Source organism: Scomber japonicus, chromosome 11 (genome assembly GCF_027409825.1).
Source record: "Scomber japonicus isolate fScoJap1 chromosome 11, fScoJap1.pri, whole genome shotgun sequence".
NCBI classification, from domain to species: Eukaryota; Metazoa; Chordata; class Actinopteri; order Scombriformes; family Scombridae; genus Scomber; species Scomber japonicus.
The window spans coordinates 19,314,160-19,335,454 of NC_070588.1; the positions used below are offsets into that span (position 1 = coordinate 19,314,160).

Below are 21,295 nucleotides of genomic sequence, written 5' to 3' on the forward strand. Positions count from 1 at the left end.
TAAATCAGTTTGAATTGAATAAAGCAAAACTTATGTTCAGTTCACCGCTTGATGGCAGTGTTCACAGGAAGATTGACAAGATCAAGCTCAGCAGTAACAAGGGAACAAAGTGCAGACATAAACCACACACTATAATACACACAAAGACTGCTGTGTGTTTGTGTGTGTGTGTGTGTGTGTGTGTGTGTGTGTTGTGAATCAAAAGCACCTCATAGGTTCCTCATATTTCATTCTGACAGCAACATTTCACTGCTGAGCATGTTTGTTTCAATGTTAATGTCGACCACTGTAAACTGTACAAGCCAACAATATAACAATATGTTAGTAATTGAGGTGTAATTTGACACTCATCTATTATAACTATACATACATTTTTATCAGTATCAAATCAATTTCAAATAACATTTCTCCAATAATACTGTCATATATATATTGTCAGGAAAAGGCAGCACTGCACAGTTAAAAAAAACACCAAAAAGAATCACTTCATGACAGTAAAGCTAATCTTTTGATTAGATAGAGCATTCCTCAGACAATAGTATCATACTGTTAGAATATAAATAGGTGAGGGAGTGGGATATTGGAGCAGCTCTTAAATGATGGTTTTGGTGGTGATGATAGGAAAGAAAGGTCTATCCCTAGTGTTGCAAGTCTGCATGATTTAGCTGATGTTTCACACTTAATATGTGCACTATTTTTTGCAAGTACTGCATTTAATTTCCTTCCAAATGTTTATATTGACTAATTGCAACCTTACTGCTTCACTGTGATATCGTAATTAATATGTTACATTAGTATGGAAAGAGAGAAAAACTATATCTGAATGTTTATTTAAAGGAAAGTCAGCATACCGCTTAAAATAATATTTTATGTCTTTATATTAGTCTAAACCCAATTATTGATGAATATATGCCCACTCACATGAATTGAGTATTGTAGGTAAAATATTTATTTAAAACATTTTTCTTTCCATGTATTATTTCACATCCATTTTCTTCAACAATAATGTCCTGTTCCCCTGAGCCTGTGTCATTGGCACTCTGAAGCAGGTGTTATCCTGTGTATGTGTGTGTAGGACTTCATGAGTGTCACGCTGCCATGGTGTGACACTCCCATAGGTAAAACACACTCCTCTGTCAACACTCCTCTGTCAACATCCCAGCACATCACTGTGGAGATGACTTGGTTCTTGTTATCCCGGCCCCCAGTGATGAAGAGTTTGTTGCTACAGGCAGCAATGGCACAACTTGCCCTCTCCCCCAGACGGGTAACAAGTGACCAGGAGTCTGATAGAGGGGAGTAGCAGTACATGGCGTGCATGGCACCACCTGAGTGCACACAGAGAATTGGGCAGTGAGTGACTATAATAAGTTTCATTAAAAAAATATACACATCCAGTCTTCACTCAATATGTCAGACACAGACAACCACGACAAATATAACTTGAGCAATGTTTCTTTTACTCACTCAATTTGGGATAAAACTCTTTCTACATATTTTCAAAGGCAAACACAAAAACACACTTACCAACAATATAGATGCAGTTCTTGAAGGTGACTGCATTAGTGCATTTGGTTTCAATGGGAATGGGCGCCCGCAGTTCCCAACAATCTGTCCCAGGTTCCCAGCACTGAACCTTATCGGTTGCCAGCTTTCCGTTCGGCCCACCACCAATCACATAGATCCATCTGTCAAAGCTTGCAGCAGCAAAGGAACTCACACCAACTGCAAGAGGTGCCACCTGCAATAAGTACAGCCAAATGGACAGTAAGGCTATGTGAAGTACACAATAATAGTGCAAAAAGTAATGAATGTGTTATGGGCCCATTCCAGTGTCTGAATAAGACACCCCTAAGCTTTTGGTTGAGGGCTATGACATTTCGAAGATCAAATTATATCCTTAAAGCAGACATATGCAAACTTCCAGGTCTATATATGTAATCTGGAATATCTTTGATTTACATTTTTAAAAAACACATTATTTATGTTACACTAACTCACTATGCTGCCTCTCAATTAACCCAGCCTCTACCTGAAACAGGCTGTTTTAATTTCTTTAAGGTCCCCCTGCAGATGAGCCCACTCTGATTGGTTAGCTGGAAGCTGTGTCACTTCCAGCTTCTAGCCTCTTGGGAGGTAACATCAACAAACCATGAAGAAAACTATAGCAGTAGGATTTCACTATTTTTTCTTATTCTATACTTGAAATGTCATCTTCTGAAATGCATCTGTACATACTCCAGACAGAATCTGATCTGAAATAAGAGCACAACAATGCAGACAACATATGGAAAAACCTTAGCAACAACGTTATCAACCAAGGCTACAGAATGGATGGCCATTTATGGGAATGTGCCATTGCAAACGAAGCGTTCAGGTAGCTTACACTGTCTCCACAAATGGGGAACTGCATAGTCAGTGTCAAAACATTTAAGCATAATTACATCTATTTATACAAAAAAAAAAAAAATGTTGTTAACTCACACAATATTACGTTAAAACAAAAACATTATGTTTACCTGCATCCAACGATTGTGAAATGGATCATAAGCCTCTACGTTAGCAAGTCTCTGCGCTCCATCAAATCCACCCAGTGCATACACTTTCCCCCCATGGACTGCCATCTTGTGTCTCCAGCGTCCAATTGTCAGGGGCTCAATCTGAATCCACTTGTCCAGGGCACCATTATATTTCCAAACATCATGTTGTGTTTCTTTACCTCCTAAAATAACAGGAGCATTACAGAGAACAGTCACCTACAGACTAATGGCTAGTTTATTATGTCTTAGAATCTGTCTGCCAAAATTATCAGTCTGGTTGAAAATGTAAACTCCCATGACCTAGATTTAACTTGCACAGTGTAGCCTACATGTTGCTGAGTAGTAACAGAAACTGTGGCTGAGGTGTCAGTTCCTGAGTTGGGAAACATGTAAAAACCACAACTGCAGATGTTGTCACATCCTCCTGTTGTTTTGTTCAGATGTACTGAACAAAACAACATAACTTTTGAATAGGAGAAGCAACATTTATTTCAGCATTTTTAAAAAAGAAGAAGGACTTAACTTTCATTGGCACTAGGTTCCCTACATATTACATTCCCATTATTAAGCCATTCTATGAAAATGTGAAATTGCATTTCTCACCAGATATGTACAGTTCATTACGGAAAGTAATGCAAGCAAACTCCACCCATTTTCTGTTTTGGGACTCATCCTCCATCTCTGTGATTGGCAGCCTAGCGACCTCCAGCCTGCTGCGTCTGAGAGGGTCCAAACAAGTGACAGTGGAGATGAAGCGTTCATCTTTAGTGCAGCCTCCAATAATCAGGAACACCTCAGATAGAAAGTGCTGCACACGGGGTTTGGTTCGTTCAGAGACCACCTATGGACATGGTACATGAAATACACATGAAATACAGTAGATAATTTGTTCACAAATTTGCCACTGATGTACAAAGTGATATACATTTAGCACATTTACTTTAACACAGTCTATAATGAAGGTATAAGATTTCCAAAAATAGCTCACCAGTATTTTGTAACTTTGTTTATATCAGACAAAAGAACACATTTTTTGGTCCCCCCTGTATACTGACCTCTCTGCCGGAGAGGTTATAGATGCGGGCCTCTTGCAGCATTGGAAAAACTTCAGTGCAGCGACGAATCAGTTCATCCGACTCCACTCTTTCTACAAAGTATGCTGGCTCCAATAATGGCAGTCGTACATAGGAAAGCAACCTGGCCAGTAAAGGACAGCGTTCATCCAACTGGGCTCTGATCCAGCGCATGAGTGCCTCAAAAACACACTCCTCACACTTCACATCAAGATCGTCCCTCTGCAGGATAGTCTCCATTGAGTCTGCTGGCAATTGCAAGAAGTCCTCCTGCTGCACTACCTGGGAGAAGTGAGATATGATGTAGCCCTGAGCGCTGGTCTTCAGAGCCAGCAGCGCATGGCTTTCAGCCAGATTCAGTATTCCAATGCAACTCTCTAGGTGCAGTGATTTGCTCAGAAACCCAGCACATGCATCCACCACACGGAGGAACTACAAGAAACAAGCAAGCATATGTATTACATACATTATTAATCTCTTTTTAGCTGAAATGGACTCAGATGAAGATGTACAGAGTTTCTTGTTGTTAGGGTTGTGACCACACTGACAAAAAGGATACATTTTTAGTATGCAACACTGAAAAACTGACAAGACAACATGGAAATTCTCTTGAATGCCCAAACTGGGGTCAGAACAGATCCCTTAATATCCCATGCTTAATCTCAAACTGCACAATAAATCTTAATCTGATTATAATTCTAACCTCAAAAAAGTAAAGACCAACCAGAATGCTTCAACTCAGATTGCTTCTCACAGAAATAGAATTACTTAAACACCTGCCTCATGCGCTGTGTGGCACAGCTGTTTGGCACAGCTGTGTGGTTAATTTAAGCCTGTATGGAAAAACTGATCCTGAGTGTAAACAAGTGGGCAACTTTCACTTCCCTCTCAGAACGACTGGTGACTGTTTGACTCAATGAAGAGGGGAACAAATATTTAAAGACATGAGGTCAGAAACAATTTGATGATTTTTCCACACTATAGTGGTACCATGTCATTGATTAAAAAATATACTGTATTGTTTTTTAATGTAAATAAATACATTGTCTATATTTCTTTTTGTTTCTAAGTCTGTCCTACAGTGGTTTCAGTATTTTTTTCTGTGTGCTACATGAAAATTGTACATCACTAAATCAAAAGGCATCAAAAGGCAATGTTTTCAATCCCAGACAATATAAGGTGATCCACTAATTGTGGCACAGTGTCGAGCATCAGATTTGACCCAGACTGGTATAGTGATAGGGAAACAAATTTGTTTTGAGAGCCTTCTTTCCATGAATAGATTCTAGCAAGGTTGTATCATTTGAAATAAATCTCTTTCAGAATGAGGTTGATCAGTATGTAATTAAACTGGGGGTTTAGTTGGAGCACATGATAATAAGAACATTGAAGATATATTAAATTAGGCTGAAAAGTCATATATTTGTATGCAGCTTGGTGGGCACATGTAATGTCTGCATGTTTAAATGTGAACATAGGTTTAGGCATGTACACATGGCTGTGTAAATGCATATGTATGTAAACTGTATGTGTGATAGTATGTTGATTGTTCTGTGTTAGTTTACACAAGCAAAAAAAAAGTCAAATTAAATAAATATCAACCACACTATACATAATTGTTGCTGTTCATTTAAACCCCCTGACCCTAGCCAGCTAATTTTTGTTTGGTAAAATGGTGATTTAACCACTGAAGAATCATGTGATCCTTCTAGTAGTAACATTTACCCCAAATGAGAAAATGTTACAAATTTAATGCTGATAATGCATTTTCACAATCAACTAAACCAATGTTCTAACAAGAAGGAACAACTATGTTTCTCTTTACTAGTTGATGTTTTACTTGTTTTGAGGGTATTACAACTCTTTACTTGCAATCCATTTTTAAGATTAAAAGTTTGTGATTGCTATGAATAATGTGCTCCAGTCTGACTTTATGTATCTCAAATGATTATTGTGCAAAGTGATTTAATTTAGTATCTTAAAAGTTTGTGTCATTTAAAAGCTGGACTGTTTTACCTGGAATTGACAGGCAGCCTCCAGTATTCTCTGGACATTTGAGAAAGTGAAGAGCGCTTGGCTGGTGTAGGTATATTCCAGGAGAGAGCGCATAGTCCCACTGTCCAACCCTCTAATTTCAACACGCTCCTCATGACTCTCCTTCAGACCACTGCAAAACATTGCCCTACACACAGAAAGGCATTCACTCAGTAAAAGTTGTCCCATCATAATAAAGTCTGACAATTCTTGATTGCTTTTACCTGAAGTACTGACTGGCTGCAGCGAGTATGGCTCTGTGACAAGGGAAGTCCTGTCCTTGAACACAAAGTATTACATCAGTCAGTTCTCTGTTCACTCGTAAGGTTTCCATCCCTTTCTGCAGCTCTACAGGCAGACCTCCATCTTCCCAGCGTAATTCACTTGAGTCGATCACATTGCCCCTCTCCTCGTCCCGGCTGAAGTCATCTCCAAGAAGAAGCAAGGGACAGTCTGTAGTCCTCTCAAGTGAGTCACTCATCTTCACACCAGAAGCTTGTCAGAAAATCTCGTACGAAGAGCAACGTGCAGCTACTCTAGGTGCACCTGCTCTGGTAAATAGGAACAAAATAAACCCCTGTGGTTTATGCCTTCAACAGTTCTGTCGCTCTGAAATTTGGATTTGTTTTTTCCTGTCTTCTTCATACTTCCTATTCCTGTTCTGTGCAGAACATGCGCATGTAGCGATGCTTGTTTCTAGACACTTCCTCTTCTTGTGCTGAGTAAATTTCCCCTACGTTACCCAATTCTCCTCTTTTTTCAAGATGACATGTTTCATCCACCAGACAAAACAATGATGAAACTCAGTGTCTAATCTTGTTTGGGAGAGAAGCATCATTGAAGTGTCTGATGTCAAACAGTTTTTAAAATAGTAATATGTTCCTGTGTTTCTGCCAATTGCTTTCAACACAAACTCTTTTTCTGTTTTATTTTCTTACATAACTCTATAATTCTGGCACATAAGTGGGATAGAATTGATCATAAATAAGAAAACTGGCTTGTGACCACAAGGTTGTCGGTTTGATTCGAGCAGTGCTTACCCTTTACCACCAATGAGATGCCCCTGAGAAAGGCCTTTAAACTCTAATTCAGTGGTGTTCAGTTCTTTTGTCTTATAACACTTTAAAGTGACACAGTGTCTACTTGGCACATGTAGCATATGCCTGAGTCCAACCAAAGTGATTCCCCTTCCATAAAGTTTTCTGAGCCCTGAAGAAATTATACTACATAAGCAAATAATAATGTTTTTTAAATTATTTATGTGGCAGATTTTTAAAATTGTGTCTACAATACACCTGCACCTTGTCCATTATATATCATTATTTGTTATATTATTATATTTTATTTTATCATTTTATTACCATTGAAGAGGTATAAGTATAAGGTATAAGGTATAAGACTGGTACTGGGCTGCTTCCAGTTGTGTGTACACACGTGTGAACACATATGTGTGATTGTGATATGCAAAAATATATTTCTAAAAGTAGAGATAAAGAATAAAGTCGGATGAAAAAGAAGGAAAATGGTCCAGTATTTGACCCCACGTCTGTGCTACAATTCAGTAGTACATCCTATGAATGGCTGCAGGCTATCACCTTATCCACTAAGTGGCACTATTGCCTCATTCACCCTCAGGATCATTTCAAAACTGATCATAACGAGTCACAAAAATGTTCATGTTTCAATGTTTGATGCTGCGCAACAGGTCAGACTTGGACCCAAGCTGCTTCCTACGAATGCAATTGAACCACAGAACCTTTGTGTCCAATAATATTTCTGCATGATCGGCTTATTGGAAGTATCGATCAAGTCAATGAATGATCGCATTCGTGAAAAAACGGATAGAATATTTATTTATATCTAGTCTGCAGTAACAATTAAAGAAATACATGTAGTTCGCTACAGGAGCATAACGCTCACAGACATAGGAGGATGCCGATGGAGTATCACCTGACTGCAGCAGAGACAGGGACAGAGAGACGTTTCCTTTACAGATTTTCAGGTGTCATTGAGGTAGAGTGAGTGCCTTTTTTGTTTTTTTAAGTTTAATTTTTTAGTTTATTTTGTCAACTTATGATGTGAATGGACTTTAACCATGAATGTATCCATCATCAGCCGTTGATTTAGGTCGGAACAGGTCTTGTATATATGACTTTCGATCATGCAGTATCACGAGCACTTGCACATTTAACTAAGTGGATGTCACATAAGTTTGTACAGCGCAAGAAGTAGGCTTTGACTGCCTGTGAATATTCTATGCAGGAAATATTTCAGACTTCCTCTTTGAGTACCTACGAAGCATGAGCCGCTGTAAAACCACAGACAGCTTCATATAATCAGTCTGCAAGGTGTGAACACTGTGTTCCTTCGTCTGAAGCAGTCTCAGGATGAGGTGTACCCTGCAATTCTCTTGGGGGGCTCACCTGTTCTTCTGTCTTAGTCTACTCTGGCACTTTGGTAAGTCCTATGAACTGTGGTAGTTAAATTAGATTGAGTGGATGAGAGGTCATGTTGAGAGAAAATATGGTATAACTATGAGCAAACAAGTACAACCATGAATCATTTGGTTTAAATGATTCATAATTGAAGTTTTACTTTTGCTACTGTTTTTAGGTATAATTTTATTGATAATTGGTAAATACTTGTCATTAAGCTGAAACAAAAGCAACAATTTTTGAATGAAAATGAATGAACTGTAACAGACCATTCCCACTATTTGCAGGTATTTGTCCTCATGGTTACTTACACAATACATACTTCACACATACTGTGAATAGTTAATATTTAATGCAATCTGCAGTACAACTTAAATGCTATAGAGTTAAGATGTACCATATACTGAATACCGTGACAGAGGTTAGAACCTGCAGTATGGCAACTTTGTAACATGACGGAAACAAACTTCTAACAATATCTGTTTCATCTTTGCTCCTCTTAGGGGAAGCCAGAGTGCATACTGAAGTTCAGGCTGGTCCTTTGTATCGTGTGGTGGGCTCCCCACTCTTCATTTCCTGCAATGTCAGTGGTTTCGCCAGTGCCAGCATTGACAAAAATTTTGAATTCCGAATTTCCAAGCCCGCAAAACCAACTCCAGAAATCAACATCATCAGCACAAACGATCCAGGCTTCGGTTATGCCATATATCAAAGTCGTGTGAGAAGTAACGATATTACTGTGAAACGTATGTCGCCAAATTCTGTTGTTTTTGAGATACAAACCCTAGAGAAAAATGATGAAGGGGATTATGAATGTACTGCAGTTAACCACGAAGCTACTTATGATGGAACCTACAGTGTTAAGACCACCGTCAAAGGTGAGACCCATTCATCAATCTATTTTAAGATATATTTTAAAATATTGTGTATTGTAAAACTATGTCCTTTTCTCTGTTTGTGATGTGGTACCATAGTGATTGACAACTCCCTAAGTGTTTCATCATCCGGCTCCGCCTCACTGAACTATGATGAGGGTGATGCTCTCACTTTAACATGCCAAGTATCCAGCAACACCATCCAGCACACCCATCTGTCTGTCACCTGGTATCTCCTTAAAGGTAATGAGGACAACGTGCAGCCTATTATTTCTCTTGACAGAGATTTCACACTGAGTCCAGGCCCGGGGTTTGAGGGGCGTTACCAGGCTGGACTTATAATGTTAGATAAAGTGGGAGAGGCCACATACAAGCTAAAGATGGCTCAGGTGGAGCTGTCAGATCAAGGCAGGATCTACTGCCAGGCTGATGAGTGGATCCAAGATCCGGACCGTTCCTGGTACTCTATCGCACGGAAGGATGCAGGGAAAACTACTTTGCATGTCAAAGCCAAAGGTTAGAAGAAGCATCATCATTGATCATGACCTTGATTTTATCTGCTAGCAGAATAGCGCTAAAATGATAACAATCTTGAGTTAACACGTTCATATATTTTTGCTCTTCCTGTGCACAGTGGTTATGCCTTCTAGACAAAATGTGTGGTTTGTGTGATTGTCTCACTGTGTTTATTTTTTGCCTTGAGTAGAGGTGGTGGCAGACAAGTCGTCGCTGGTGGTGAAAATTTCAGCACAGCAGACAACTCTGCAGGAGGGGCAGGAGCTGTCGCTATCCTGCACCGTGGATACACAGAACCTGGAAGAGAGGTTTTTCTCTGTAGCTTTGCTCCAGGGAAGTGTTGAGCTGGCAAAGATCGGCCCTACAGGCATTCTGTCTTTGGGGTCTGAGTACAGCAATCGAGGAAAGGAAGGAGAGCTCAGGGCCGCTCGCACCGGGAACAGAGATTACAATCTCAGATTGAAGCCTGTCCGAACCGAGGACCAGGGAGAATATATGTGTAGGGCATGGCTTCAGGAAAGAGGCCAGGATGGTGCCTTTACACAGGGTGCAGCCCAGGACTCAATCCCCCTGCTGGTCAGCATCTCAGCCACAGGTTAGTCAGCAAGTGAGCCCATACTGACTGAGAGACACACATACACAGTCATTTATTAAGGGATTATTTTCTGGGTTTCATTCATAATGTTGATTTTTAAAAGCATAAGGTTATTAGTAATTATATTACTATTAATGAAGTCACTGTATTATCTTCTCCAACATACTTGTGCCCTCTGTTGTACATAAGACTCACCCTGTGTCTTGTCTCATCACAGAAAGTGGGCTCTCGGTTGAAATGACAAACAGCAATGTGAATGTTAATGAAGGTGACAGGCTGAAGCTCAGTTGTACAGTGCGCGGGTTCAACGGTCAGCTGTCCGTCACCTGGCAACGCAAATTAACATCAACAGCCACCTTCACCAATGTCATCAGTCTGAGTCAGGAGGGTGTTATGGAGAAAGCGGAAGAGTTCGAGAATCGCAAAGTCAAGGCAATGCGTCCAGCGTCAGACACTTTCATCCTTGAACTTGATGAAGTCACACTCGCTGATTTGGGTGCCTACAAGTGTGCTGTGTCTGAATGGAAAGTCAATAGTAAGACAAACAGCCAATTTCAGGTTGCAAATGTGAAAGTGGTTCCTGCAGGTAAGATACAGTATGTTGCTTCTCTGTTCGTGTAGACAAATTCTTGCAGATCTTACAAATTATTAAAGGCACATGAAGATATTGATTATATTGACCCACAGAACCTTTTTCATCAAATAGATGGTCATATCTGTCTTTTTCTGCCAAACTTGTTGCATTGCTAAGAAACAAGATCTTAATCAGTCTGCCCATTTGTACATCCATCCAGTCCAGAGTACAATTGACATCTGCTGGTCAGATTGCCATTGAAATTCATGATTCCTGAAGATCATTCCTACTGTTTTGATGATACCCTAATCTTCTCTTTATCGCCAAAAGCTCAAAACGTTCCATTTGCATGCAAGAAATATAAATATTCAGCTCTTTGTATTTTAACACTACGTGTGCTCACATCAGCATTTTGTTTCCAAGAGAAAAAATGTTTTTGATTTTTAATGATCCTTCCTGGTATCACCCTCAGCACAAAGTTTAAACTTTCAGCCGTACAATGAGTAAAGCTCGTAAACAATAACCCAAATCAGATTTTGTATGTTCTGTCCTGCTGGGTGTAATACATACTGCAGGGTTCTTTACCATGGCTTTAGATTTGAAGGTTTGTTACTGTGCATGTGTTGAAATGAGACAAAATTATCATTTTTGGAGCACTTCACTGGATACATTTGCATACAACTTAGTGTTGTGTGAATACAAATTTGTGGACATAGAAAAATGTGATATTTAGTGAATGTATGCTAAATTTCAATATATCTTGATAATTATGGGCATATGAACTTTTTCTTGTTTTTGAGAAGGAAATGATATTGAGAAATGAGAACTGAGAGAGACAGACAGCACTTTGGAAATGTTATTTACTCATCTCTTGTTCTCATTTTGAACATTCACCACATGATGATTGACAGAACCCCATATTCTCCTTTCTTTCTTTTTTTTTGACATTGTGTCATAGATTTGCTTGTGAAAGTCAACCTGATAAGTCGCAACAACATAGTGACTGTAGGAGATAATGTGGAGTTGATTTGCCGCGTCAGAGGGCCGCCCCTGCAAACGATACTGACTTGGAGCCTGCAGCGTGATGCCTCAAGCCTAGATAACATCCTGACTGTGCACTCTGATGGTGCCATCAGCTGGTCTGGAGACCAGCAGCGCTACCAGTTGAAAGTAGAAAGCAAACCAAATGAACTCATTTACTATCTGATTATCAATGGGGCAAGCTGCAGGGAGGCAGGAAGCTACCAGTGTAGTGTGTCTGTTGTCATGGAAAAAGTGTACAAGAAGCTGCCTGCATCCAACCAGCTAGCTGTGAAGGTGCAGAACCCAGGTACTGCTGATATTTGTATGGCTCAAAGTTATATTGCTCAAACTGTTTTGGATGAAAGTCATATTGTGTGTGCTTTGTTTCTCACCATGTACTCTATGTCTTAACTTTGTTTCCCTCCCACAGTGAGCAACCTCGATCTGACCTCCACCCCTGGTTTGACAAGAGTTATCAATACTGACATAGAAATAAAATGCTCTGTTACTTCAGATTTCTCTAAATCCTCTCGCTATGCTGTCACCTGGGTACTCCAGCAAAAGGGAAAGAATATGACCATTTTAAGCTCAGACCGAGATTCTTTAGTAACATTTTGGCCCCAGGTCGAGAGACAGCGAATCAGCATGAGGTGCACTGAGGGGCCTAGTTTTGAGTTGACTATTCGGCAATCTCGGATCTCAGACAGTGGCTCATATGTATGTGAGGTGGTAGAGTGGCTACAAGATCCCCGTGGTGAATGGTATCAACTCTCATCAGTCTCCAAAACTACCGAGCTAACACTGATTGAGCCTGGTAAATTTGTTTACCTTTATTTTGTTTTACTGAAATCTTATTAACATCTTAATCTTAATTAAACATAACACACCTCATCATCTACATTTAGTACAAACTATTTTGTCAATAACTTGGCGACGTTTTGATTAACTTGGAGCTCTTTCTGCACAATCTCATTTTTCAGACAATGACCTTCATGTAGATAAGGACGAGCAGGAAGTGATTGTCAAAGACGGAGACGAGGTGGAGTTCAAGTGTAATATAACCTCAGGCGCACTCAGTTCTTCCTTTTTCTATAAAGTCACTTGGTTCTACGCTGATCATGATTCCTCCACCATGATGACCCCCCTGGTGGAGCTTGATCACACAGGCCTGCTGAGGTATCCAAAGAACCAGGTGATCAGAGGCCTGCAGGGGAGAATCCGTCCCTCCAGACCCGTTCAGAACAGCTTCTACCTAGGAATTCAGAGGGCCAATGAGGAGGATAGTGGGATCTACCAGTGTCAGGTGGAGCAATACCAGCTGGATCATCAAAGTCAATGGCAGCAGAAGGCCTCAGACCTAGGTGGCTTCATCAGGCTGTCTGTAAATGTTACAGGTATGATCACATTATTTAGAGCACACTGTAAGCAGCTTTATGAATACAGCTGTGAGTTTGCTGGGTGTATAGAGGAATTGTTTGTTTGCATGCGTTTTTACATACAGTTAGATGAGAAGATTGACATGACTCCTTTGCATGTACAGCAATATGAAGTTAGCTTACTTTAATATTAATCCATATTAAAACAGTCATGTTATAGATATAACATGAGCTTTAGAGGTGATGATAGATGGATTTTGTTATGGCTGAACAGGGCCCGGCTAGCTATGATTATTTTCCCCATTTCCAAACTTGGTGGTAAAATGATGACACCATGTGTTAACTTCAAATTTACTGTACAGACATGATGGTGGAATATGCTTATTAATCAAAAATGTAAGCTATTTCACGCATGCAAAAGTCATTACATTCAAGTGACCAAACACATTTTTCTAGGTTGTTCTACAGTAAAACACTGATTGAGCCTGGTAAATTTGTTTACCTTTAATTCTCTTACTGAAATCTTATTAACATCTTAATCTTAATCAAACATAACACACCCCATCATCCACATTTAGTACAAACTATTTTGTCAATAATTTGGCAATGTTTTGATTAACTGGGAGTTCTCTCTGCACAATCTCATTTTTCAGACAATGACCTTCATGTAGATAAGGAAGAGCAGGAGGTGACTGTCAAAGACGGAGACGAGGTGGAGTTCAAGTGTAATATAACCTCAGGCGCACTCAGTTCTTCCTTTTTCTATAAAGTCACTTGGCTCTACGCTGATCATGATCCTTTCACCACGATGACCACCCTGGTGGAGCTTGATCACACAGGCCTGCTGAGGTATCCAAAGAACCAGGTGATCGGAGGCCGGCAGGGGAGACTCCGTCCCTCCAGACCCGTTCAGAACAGCTTCTACCTAGGAATTCAGAGGGCCAATGAGGAGGATAGTGGGATCTACCAGTGTCAGGTGGAGCAATACCAGCTGGATCATCAAAGTCAATGGCAGCAGAAGGCCTCAGACCTAGGTGGCTTCATCAGGCTGTCTGTAAATGTTACAGGTATGATCACATTATTTAGAGCACACTGTAAGCAGCTTTATGAATACAGCTGTGAGTTTGCTGGGTGTATAGAGGAATTGTTTGTTTGCATGCGTTTTTACATACAGTTAGATGAGAAGATTGACATGACTCCTTTGCATGTACAGCAATATGAAGTTAGCTTACTTTAATATTAATCCATATTAAAACAGTCATGTTATAGATATAACATGAGCTTTAGAGGTGATGATAGATGGATTTTGTTATGGCTGAACAGGGCCCGGCTAGCTATGATTATTTTCCCCATTTCCAAACTTGGTGGTAAAATGATGACACCATGTGTTAACTTCAAATTTACTGTACAGACATGATGGTGGAATATGCTTATTAATCAAAAATGTAAGCTATTTCACACTTGCAAAAGTCATTACATTCATGTGACCAAGCACATTTTTCTAGGTTGTTCTACAGTAAAAGAACCACTTCTCTATTGGTGTAGTCACATGTTTTGCCCGAATGGGGTTTTTCTGGTTTATGCCTGTTGCTCTCACTTTTGCACCAACTGTCCTACTTGGTTTGCTTTACTACCTCTTAAAGTATTTCAGATACATTTGTGTTTTTGTTTATGACCTTTACAAATAATAGTTTTCTTTTGTGTCATTTCCCCAATTTGCCTGGATGAACTAAAATCTAATCAAATAAAAATGTGTCTTTTTTTACAGAGAAAGAAAGTCCATTGCAAATGAAGATGAAATCATGTAAGATCATGTGTTTCTTTGTCTACTTTGCAGGGGAAGCAGCCTCTGACACTGGATGCAACTCAGGTACCTGGATAGGTGCTTTCGTTGGTACTCTGGCCATCTGCTCACTGATTGTCGTGTCCCTATTTGTGCTGACGATATACCGTACCAAGGCGTCAGCAAGGAAGTCAGGCGAGTCTCTGTGGGCAGAGCAACCTCTTAAAAAACCCAGTGTAGAGGACTGAACACAATAGATAATGCTGTTTTATATGCAATCTGTTATGTGCAATAATGTTTCATAATAATAGATAGTTGCACTTGTTTTTTTTGTTTGCTTGTTTTTTTACTCATTTTAGAAGTGATTTTAGAAAAGTCCAAGAATTCTTGTTGCTACAAATCTGTTTGTAAATTCATATTTTAGTCTCTGTACAGCTGGAAATGATGTTGCCTGTCTGAATTATTAAAATGTATTAAACCTTTAAAATTAAACAGCCATTTCATTTTATAACTAAAGTTTATTTGCATAATCACCCAGTTCTTACTCTCTGCCATGGATAGTCAAGATAGGCAGCAGCTTAACTCTTTACATATTTTACACTCCAAAACCAGCCTACTTTGATTGACAGATAGGTTTTTAATTCAGCATTATGATCAGAAGAAGTCAGAACATTGCATGAGAAGGAGGGAGCAGTTAGGGACAATGTGGTAAGATCTGAAACATTCTGAGAAAGAAATAGCCTGCTGATGATTCATCCAGGAAATGCTCTCTGCTTTTGCGAGACTGTGGTCTGCAAATCTGCTGAAATGTCACAGGCTGAGTGTGTCACAGGCATTTGTGCAGACAGGACATCCTCATAGAGGTTAGATGTGTGACTGTGTGTGTGTGCATGTATGTGTGAAGTAATCTTTTAAACCTTTGCATAGAAGGAGGGAAAGTACATTTAGAGTAATAAGTGATTACGTTATTGGCTGGTTATTACGTTATTGGCCTGGTAAAAAAAAAACTCCCTTGCAAATATAATAACTTTATTTAAGTTTCATTTATTGGATATAACTGAAAATGCAGTGAAAATGCACACACTCTCTGTGTCTGTATCTCTGTATCTCTCTCTCTCTCTCTCTCTCTCTCTGCGTCTGTCTGTCTGTCGGTCTCTCTCTCTCTCTCTCTCTCGAACTGTGTGTGTTTCTCTCTCTCTGTCTGACAGTGAACACATTCTTTTTCTCTGGACAGTCAGGTTTTGTCTGCCTCTTTCCATGGCTAGATTGTGGTCACTGAGCCTGGAGGATTTGCCTCTGCTTCGTATCTGTCTCTCTATCTCTCATAGCTTCGGCAACACTGTATTTAAACAGTCATGCTAATAAAGCACTTGAGAGACCGAGATTTTTTTTAAATTGAAGTGTTCACATTAAAGGAAAGATAAAGTTGTAAAAGCAGTAAAGAAGTCAACACTTTAACCTTACAATCAAATGTGCCAAATAACAAAAGTGTATCACTGTCCAAATACGTAGCTACTGGCTGCATTGTACTTGTTTATGTTTGCATGTGAATGCATGTGAAGTTTTGAATCTCTCTCATAATGTCGTCCTGTATTTTAACAGTTTTTCCAAGTCAATAAATTTGGATACTGGAGCGTAATCAAATCAAATCAAAACTAAGGAAGAACAGAGTATATCTCTCTCTCCTTTTCTCCCTTGCTCCTTGCATCAGCCCTATCAATGTTTAACACCCCATCTGTGTAAGAGACTAGAATAGAATCCATTTCTCTCTCTCACTTCTGAAGAAACGGGCCTTGGCACCAGATTACTCCCATACAGAGAAAGGCTCTTGTCTGATGAGTGTATACCAGTTATGTACAACTTAAGGTAAAACCAGCAGTGGCTTTAAAAAAGATGTGAAAGACTAAAAGTACACTGAGAAACTCTAAGGCAGGTTGTAGACTTGTCAGCCCCAGAGACATGATGCAGCACTGTCTTTGGTCTTGAATTATACCAGCTCTTCACAGTCTGGTGGACTGCTTACAGCCTCCCTCTTAACTTTACTATAATTCCACTCCCTTGTGTTTCCATGGCAATGCCTGTCAGAGCAAACAAAGAAACATCGAATTTGGGTGGTGAATCAATGCTTGTGCCTATGCAAGAGAGACTATGTGGAACAGGAACAAACTAGTGTTTACAACAGCAGCCATACTAGAACTCATAATAAAGTGTGAGCATTAACAGTCATATCATCAGTTCTTGTTGTGACATTGGTGCTGTTGCATGCAGTGCATGAAGTGCAAAGTGGGATTTCTAACTCTGCATCTCTAATACTTCTCTCTCCAAATATCCAGATAGGTGACATGTTGGTTCCCAGTTTCCCAGCATGTAGCTGGATGCTTTGAGCCGGTTATCTCCATTGCTATAATCTCATTCCAGATTTGATTTGGCATTAGCTCGATGCTCTGTCCTTCATGTGCCACAAATGCACTGAATTTATGAAATCTGTGTGGCCACTGTTCCATAATATTTTGAACTACAGCTACCACAGACAGAAACATGAGTGAAACAACACTATGAACAGCACACCACCCTGTAAAACAGTAATACCAGCAGTGTATTACCTGGATTAAAGCAAAGGCTACCTGTTTATGGGCAGTGAAAGTGAAAGAATGTTACTCAACATTAAGTTCAATATGTGAAACAGTAGACATGTCAGTCACGTGCAATGAGCAACATTTCTAATAGTTTGAGAATGCTGTCTTTCTGGCTTAATGACCCACCTAAATGTCACAGTGTCATGATTCATGTTGCACATGTTTTGGTTTTGGATTTCTCTAGCACCTGCATGCAGTTGACAGTTTCAGTTGAAATTATTTTTGGAAAATGCCTCACACTAGCAAATCAAGTCAAAATCAAAACCAAAACCACATTTGTCACAGATATCCATGTGGCCCAGAGGAAGAATACTAATAGTTTTGATTATCTAGTGCCACCTACACTAACACGTCTAACACTTTGGTTTATGTACCTATCAATTAACCAAATCAAGTTACTATCTTTAAAAGTTACATTTTCCTTACATCCATCAAGACACAAAGAGGGAACTCTGGCAGTCATCCACTTTTTTTTTCAGGAACTGGATTTTGTGCCTTATCACTTACATTGTAAGCATATTTCACGAGCAAGGAACACATCACCAACGAGATACGTTTTAACAGATTTATTGACAGAATTTGAATGAATTGTGTATTCTTGATGCGGAACGATTCTTGATACGGTGATTCTTGATGCGGTGTGGGGAGGTCGAAAGCGAGAGTGAACGAGGGGGAAGCTGTTAGGTCCGTTTATATAGGAGCCGGAAGGGGTGTAATTGGTGTGTGTTCCTGCTCCTGAAACTGCGCTTATAAGCTTCGATTGAAGAGGACCTTCTGGTGTTAATTTCTGGGGACCACCATTTTGCAAACATTATTTTAATGATTTGTATTGATGTTGGTAATTACGTACATCAACCATATATTGTGTGTAACTACAACTTGCATTCATTGATTTAAAAAAAAAATTGAAGTTGTAGTAACTTAATGAAATTGGCTCAATGACTTCATTTCTCCCCACCTTGAGTGCAGCATTTCAGATACCATCCCCCCACCTACCTAATATGTCTGAACAAAATCACAAAGTTCAAACTCTGTATCACAGGAGCTGCAGGCTGAACAGATATCACACAGGGGTACAAAGGACACTTTCAAGGTGAGTCATCATTTCATTTACAAACTAATTCTGCTGAAGTAATGTCTTGCAATGTCTGAAGCAATGACCAATAGTGGACTCATGTACAGAAGTGAGGCTACAACAGTGGATTAGAATAATAATGAAATACTCTGGGTACCTCTGAGAGATGCGTAGGTGCAGTGCATTTTTTGCCCTTAATCTCTTGCCCATTCCTCCAGTGTTGCTTTTATGTCTTTAAAACCTACAGTAAGAGATGTTTAGGATCATATAGGATTTTAGTTATTGTAATATTGTGATACTACTTAAAGTTTCCTGGTCTTAAAGGTGGCATTATATTTTTTCTTAAAATGTCAAGATGTGTAAAATATTTTAAATCTAAACAATCCAACTGATTATCCTAAACACGCTAATCTATATTTGAAATTGTTCTTAGTTCTGGGCAGGTGTTGACAGGCAAGTGAAGAAAACTGCCTTCATCAGTGATTGGTCCCCACAGGGTCTGACCACAAGACAGCAACACTGTGATCAAGGTAAACATAATCCCAGAGGAACAAGCTGCTGTACTTTGCTGATAGGTATAGCATGTGCACTGAATCTGAGCTATCCCAAGGCACATAAATGTACTTTTGAAGTGTTTCTTGGACTTGATGGTCTAAAAGCCAGTGCAAGACTCAAGAACAGAGGACCAGGGGCCATTGCAAGTTATTACTTCATAAGCGTTGTTAGCATCTGCTAGATTGCAACTTTGTTACTGTCATTTCATAAAATGTTTTACAAATGATTTTACATTTGGAAGTGTGGTTTAAAAGACTTAATGCCTATAATTTTGTTGCAATAGCAATTTAGTATGCTTACTTAATTTCAAAAGGCAATTTGGATATTTGTGGAATAATTTACATTTGTGGTTTTGTTTTAAAAAATGAATGTCATGTTCAAATATACAACCGCAGTGGATTTTTTAAAAAGGTTGCTTGCCTAACAATGTTGCTGAATTAATTAATTTCTTGAAGACACTCACATGAAAAAACAAAAGAAAACAAAAAACGAAAATGAAAAAGCTAAAATTGACTGAGGAAAATGTAATTGGAAGATTTTTTACTGGTTGTTCACTTGTGTTCATAATTATGTTAATTAAATACATGATACTAAATTCCTTTTAAATATTGTGGGAAAATAGTTGGAACAACTTAATTATATGAATAATCAACTTCAAAACTTATGTTTATGCTGCCAATTATTAAGTACTTGGTAATTAAAAATATCTTTGATTGTAGAGGAGAAGCTGATTCCCCAAATTCAATCTAATGTGTTGGTTCACCATAATTTCATCAGAAACTGTCATATCCCAAATAGCTTCATACAACTGTTGTTGTCATTTTTGTTGAGCCACAAGATTTGTTTTTCAACTGGGTAAACAAGAGGAATGATTACAGCAAGCTAAACCTATTTTAATATATAGGCACATGACTGACGGATGCAAATTAGCAACTTTGCTATAATCCGGCATATTTACAGAGATGTCTAATATCGATGTTCATCAATATGCACTGTCCCTATCCAAAAATAAACTATTACTACTATTACTGTTGTTTTAAGACTGACCTGAAAAAGTGTGAACCAATCCTTTGGAGCACCATGTTATAGATAGATGTTTTTGAAACCTTGTTACCATGACAAGTCAAAATATCCACTGTAAGAAAGATATTGTGGCTTACTATACATCCAGCTCATTCTGACTTTTCAATGCTATTAAAGAATAATGAATAAAATAATAATTAATAATTTGTGGTGTTTGAAAGCCACTTGACTCTCTAATGATTTACATTAATTTTGCCTTTTGTCCTCATAAGGAAGCAAGTCCTCACAACATGACAGTGTAAACAGATTTACGTCCCCACTACCTGGACCACACTCACCATACACACACACACACACACACACACACACACACACACACACACACACACACACACACACACACACACACAGCACAGCTGATCAAAGATATCCTTGAAACACCCTCCTGAGCAGGAGGATAATGTGTCCTTGCAGAGGTAGGGATGACACAGGAGAGACACTCAGACTACCATCTGCACAAATTACGTAACGCCTCTCCTGAAATCTGAAAGTCTTCTCTGAAGCACTTTTTGCCTCTTCTCACCTCAGCTCACTGAATCTCTTCGCTTACACCCTCAACTCCGCTCGGGTCCCCTATGGCCCTGTCTTGTCTTTGATATGCCCCTTTCTCACAAGAAGAAGACGCAGGCCTGACAGAAATACCTTCTGTTCCTCATCTGAGCCAAAAGCTACATGTTTTCTCTCTCTCTTTCTCTCTCTCTCTCTCTCTCTCTCTCTCTCTCTCTCTGTGTGTGTGTGTGTGTGTGTGTGTGTGTATGTATCTCTGTCTCCTAACATCAGTCGTATCATCTGTCAACACTAGAGGGAGCTGTTGCCAGCCTGTAGTCAACAGGTTAACATAGAGAGAGTGAGTAAATGTGCTTCAGAGCTTGTAATTGCTGCATCCCGCCTGACATTCTGATAGCATCTCAAACCAGAGGACCATAAACTATTTTTCTGCATTCACTTGTAGATACAAGCTCCCTCAGTGCTCAGAGATTAGTAAGTCTGTATATCAATGCAAGTGGAAGTCAGCGTGAGGTCTCAGAGCATGTGATGGTGTGACGGTAACACCTCAAACACGGTGCCATCTAGAACAGCAGCACTTAAGAAAAGTTGAGGTAAACTGAGTGTGAGTGGCAG

General features: G+C 39.4%; 2 protein-coding genes across 2 annotated transcripts; one reads left to right on the plus strand and one right to left on the minus strand.

Annotated features, from left to right (window-relative positions):
- Window positions 1-939: 939 nt before the first annotated feature.
- klhl6 (kelch-like family member 6) lies at window positions 940-6,228 on the minus strand. Its single transcript, XM_053328721.1, has 7 exons — window positions 5,872-6,228; window positions 5,630-5,795; window positions 3,596-4,045; window positions 3,144-3,381; window positions 2,520-2,722; window positions 1,528-1,741; window positions 940-1,328 (listed from the first exon to the last, which is right to left on the minus strand). Exons 1-7 carry the CDS (start codon window positions 6,126-6,128, stop codon window positions 1,030-1,032), a joined length of 1,827 nt encoding a protein of 608 aa, XP_053184696.1. The 5' UTR covers window positions 6,129-6,228; the 3' UTR covers window positions 940-1,029.
- Window positions 6,229-7,954: 1,726 nt separating this feature from the next.
- LOC128368248 (immunoglobulin superfamily member 3-like) lies at window positions 7,955-15,304 on the plus strand. Its single transcript, XM_053329030.1, has 8 exons — window positions 7,955-8,104; window positions 8,586-8,960; window positions 9,057-9,473; window positions 9,664-10,068; window positions 10,286-10,654; window positions 11,601-11,972; window positions 12,096-12,479; window positions 14,879-15,304. The coding sequence occupies exons 1-8, from the start codon at window positions 8,035-8,037 to the stop codon at window positions 15,070-15,072; spliced, it is 2,586 nt and encodes an 861-aa protein (XP_053185005.1). The 5' UTR covers window positions 7,955-8,034; the 3' UTR covers window positions 15,073-15,304.
- The last annotated feature ends 5,991 nt before the right edge of the window (window positions 15,305-21,295 follow it).

Bases quoted from the DNA above. Each gene is read 5' to 3' on its own strand.
- LOC128368248 (XM_053329030.1), top strand. From the start codon at position 8,035: ATGAGGTGTACCCTGCAATTCTCTTGGGGGGCTCACCTGTTCTTCTGT. The intron at 8,961-9,056 runs GTGAGACCCATT...GTGGTACCATAG, and splicing joins TGTTAAGACCACCGTCAAAG to TGATTGACAACTCCCTAAGT. The intron at 11,973-12,095 runs GTACTGCTGATA...TCCCTCCCACAG, and splicing joins TGTGAAGGTGCAGAACCCAG to TGAGCAACCTCGATCTGACC.
- klhl6 (XM_053328721.1), bottom strand. From the start codon at position 6,128: ATGAGTGACTCACTTGAGAGGACTACAGACTGTCCCTTGCTTCTTCTT. The intron at 3,382-3,595 runs GTCAGTATACAG...CCATGTCCATAG, and splicing joins ATAACCTCTCCGGCAGAGAG to GTGGTCTCTGAACGAACCAA. The intron at 2,723-3,143 runs GTGAGAAATGCA...CTGTTATTTTAG, and splicing joins TAATGAACTGTACATATCTG to GAGGTAAAGAAACACAACAT.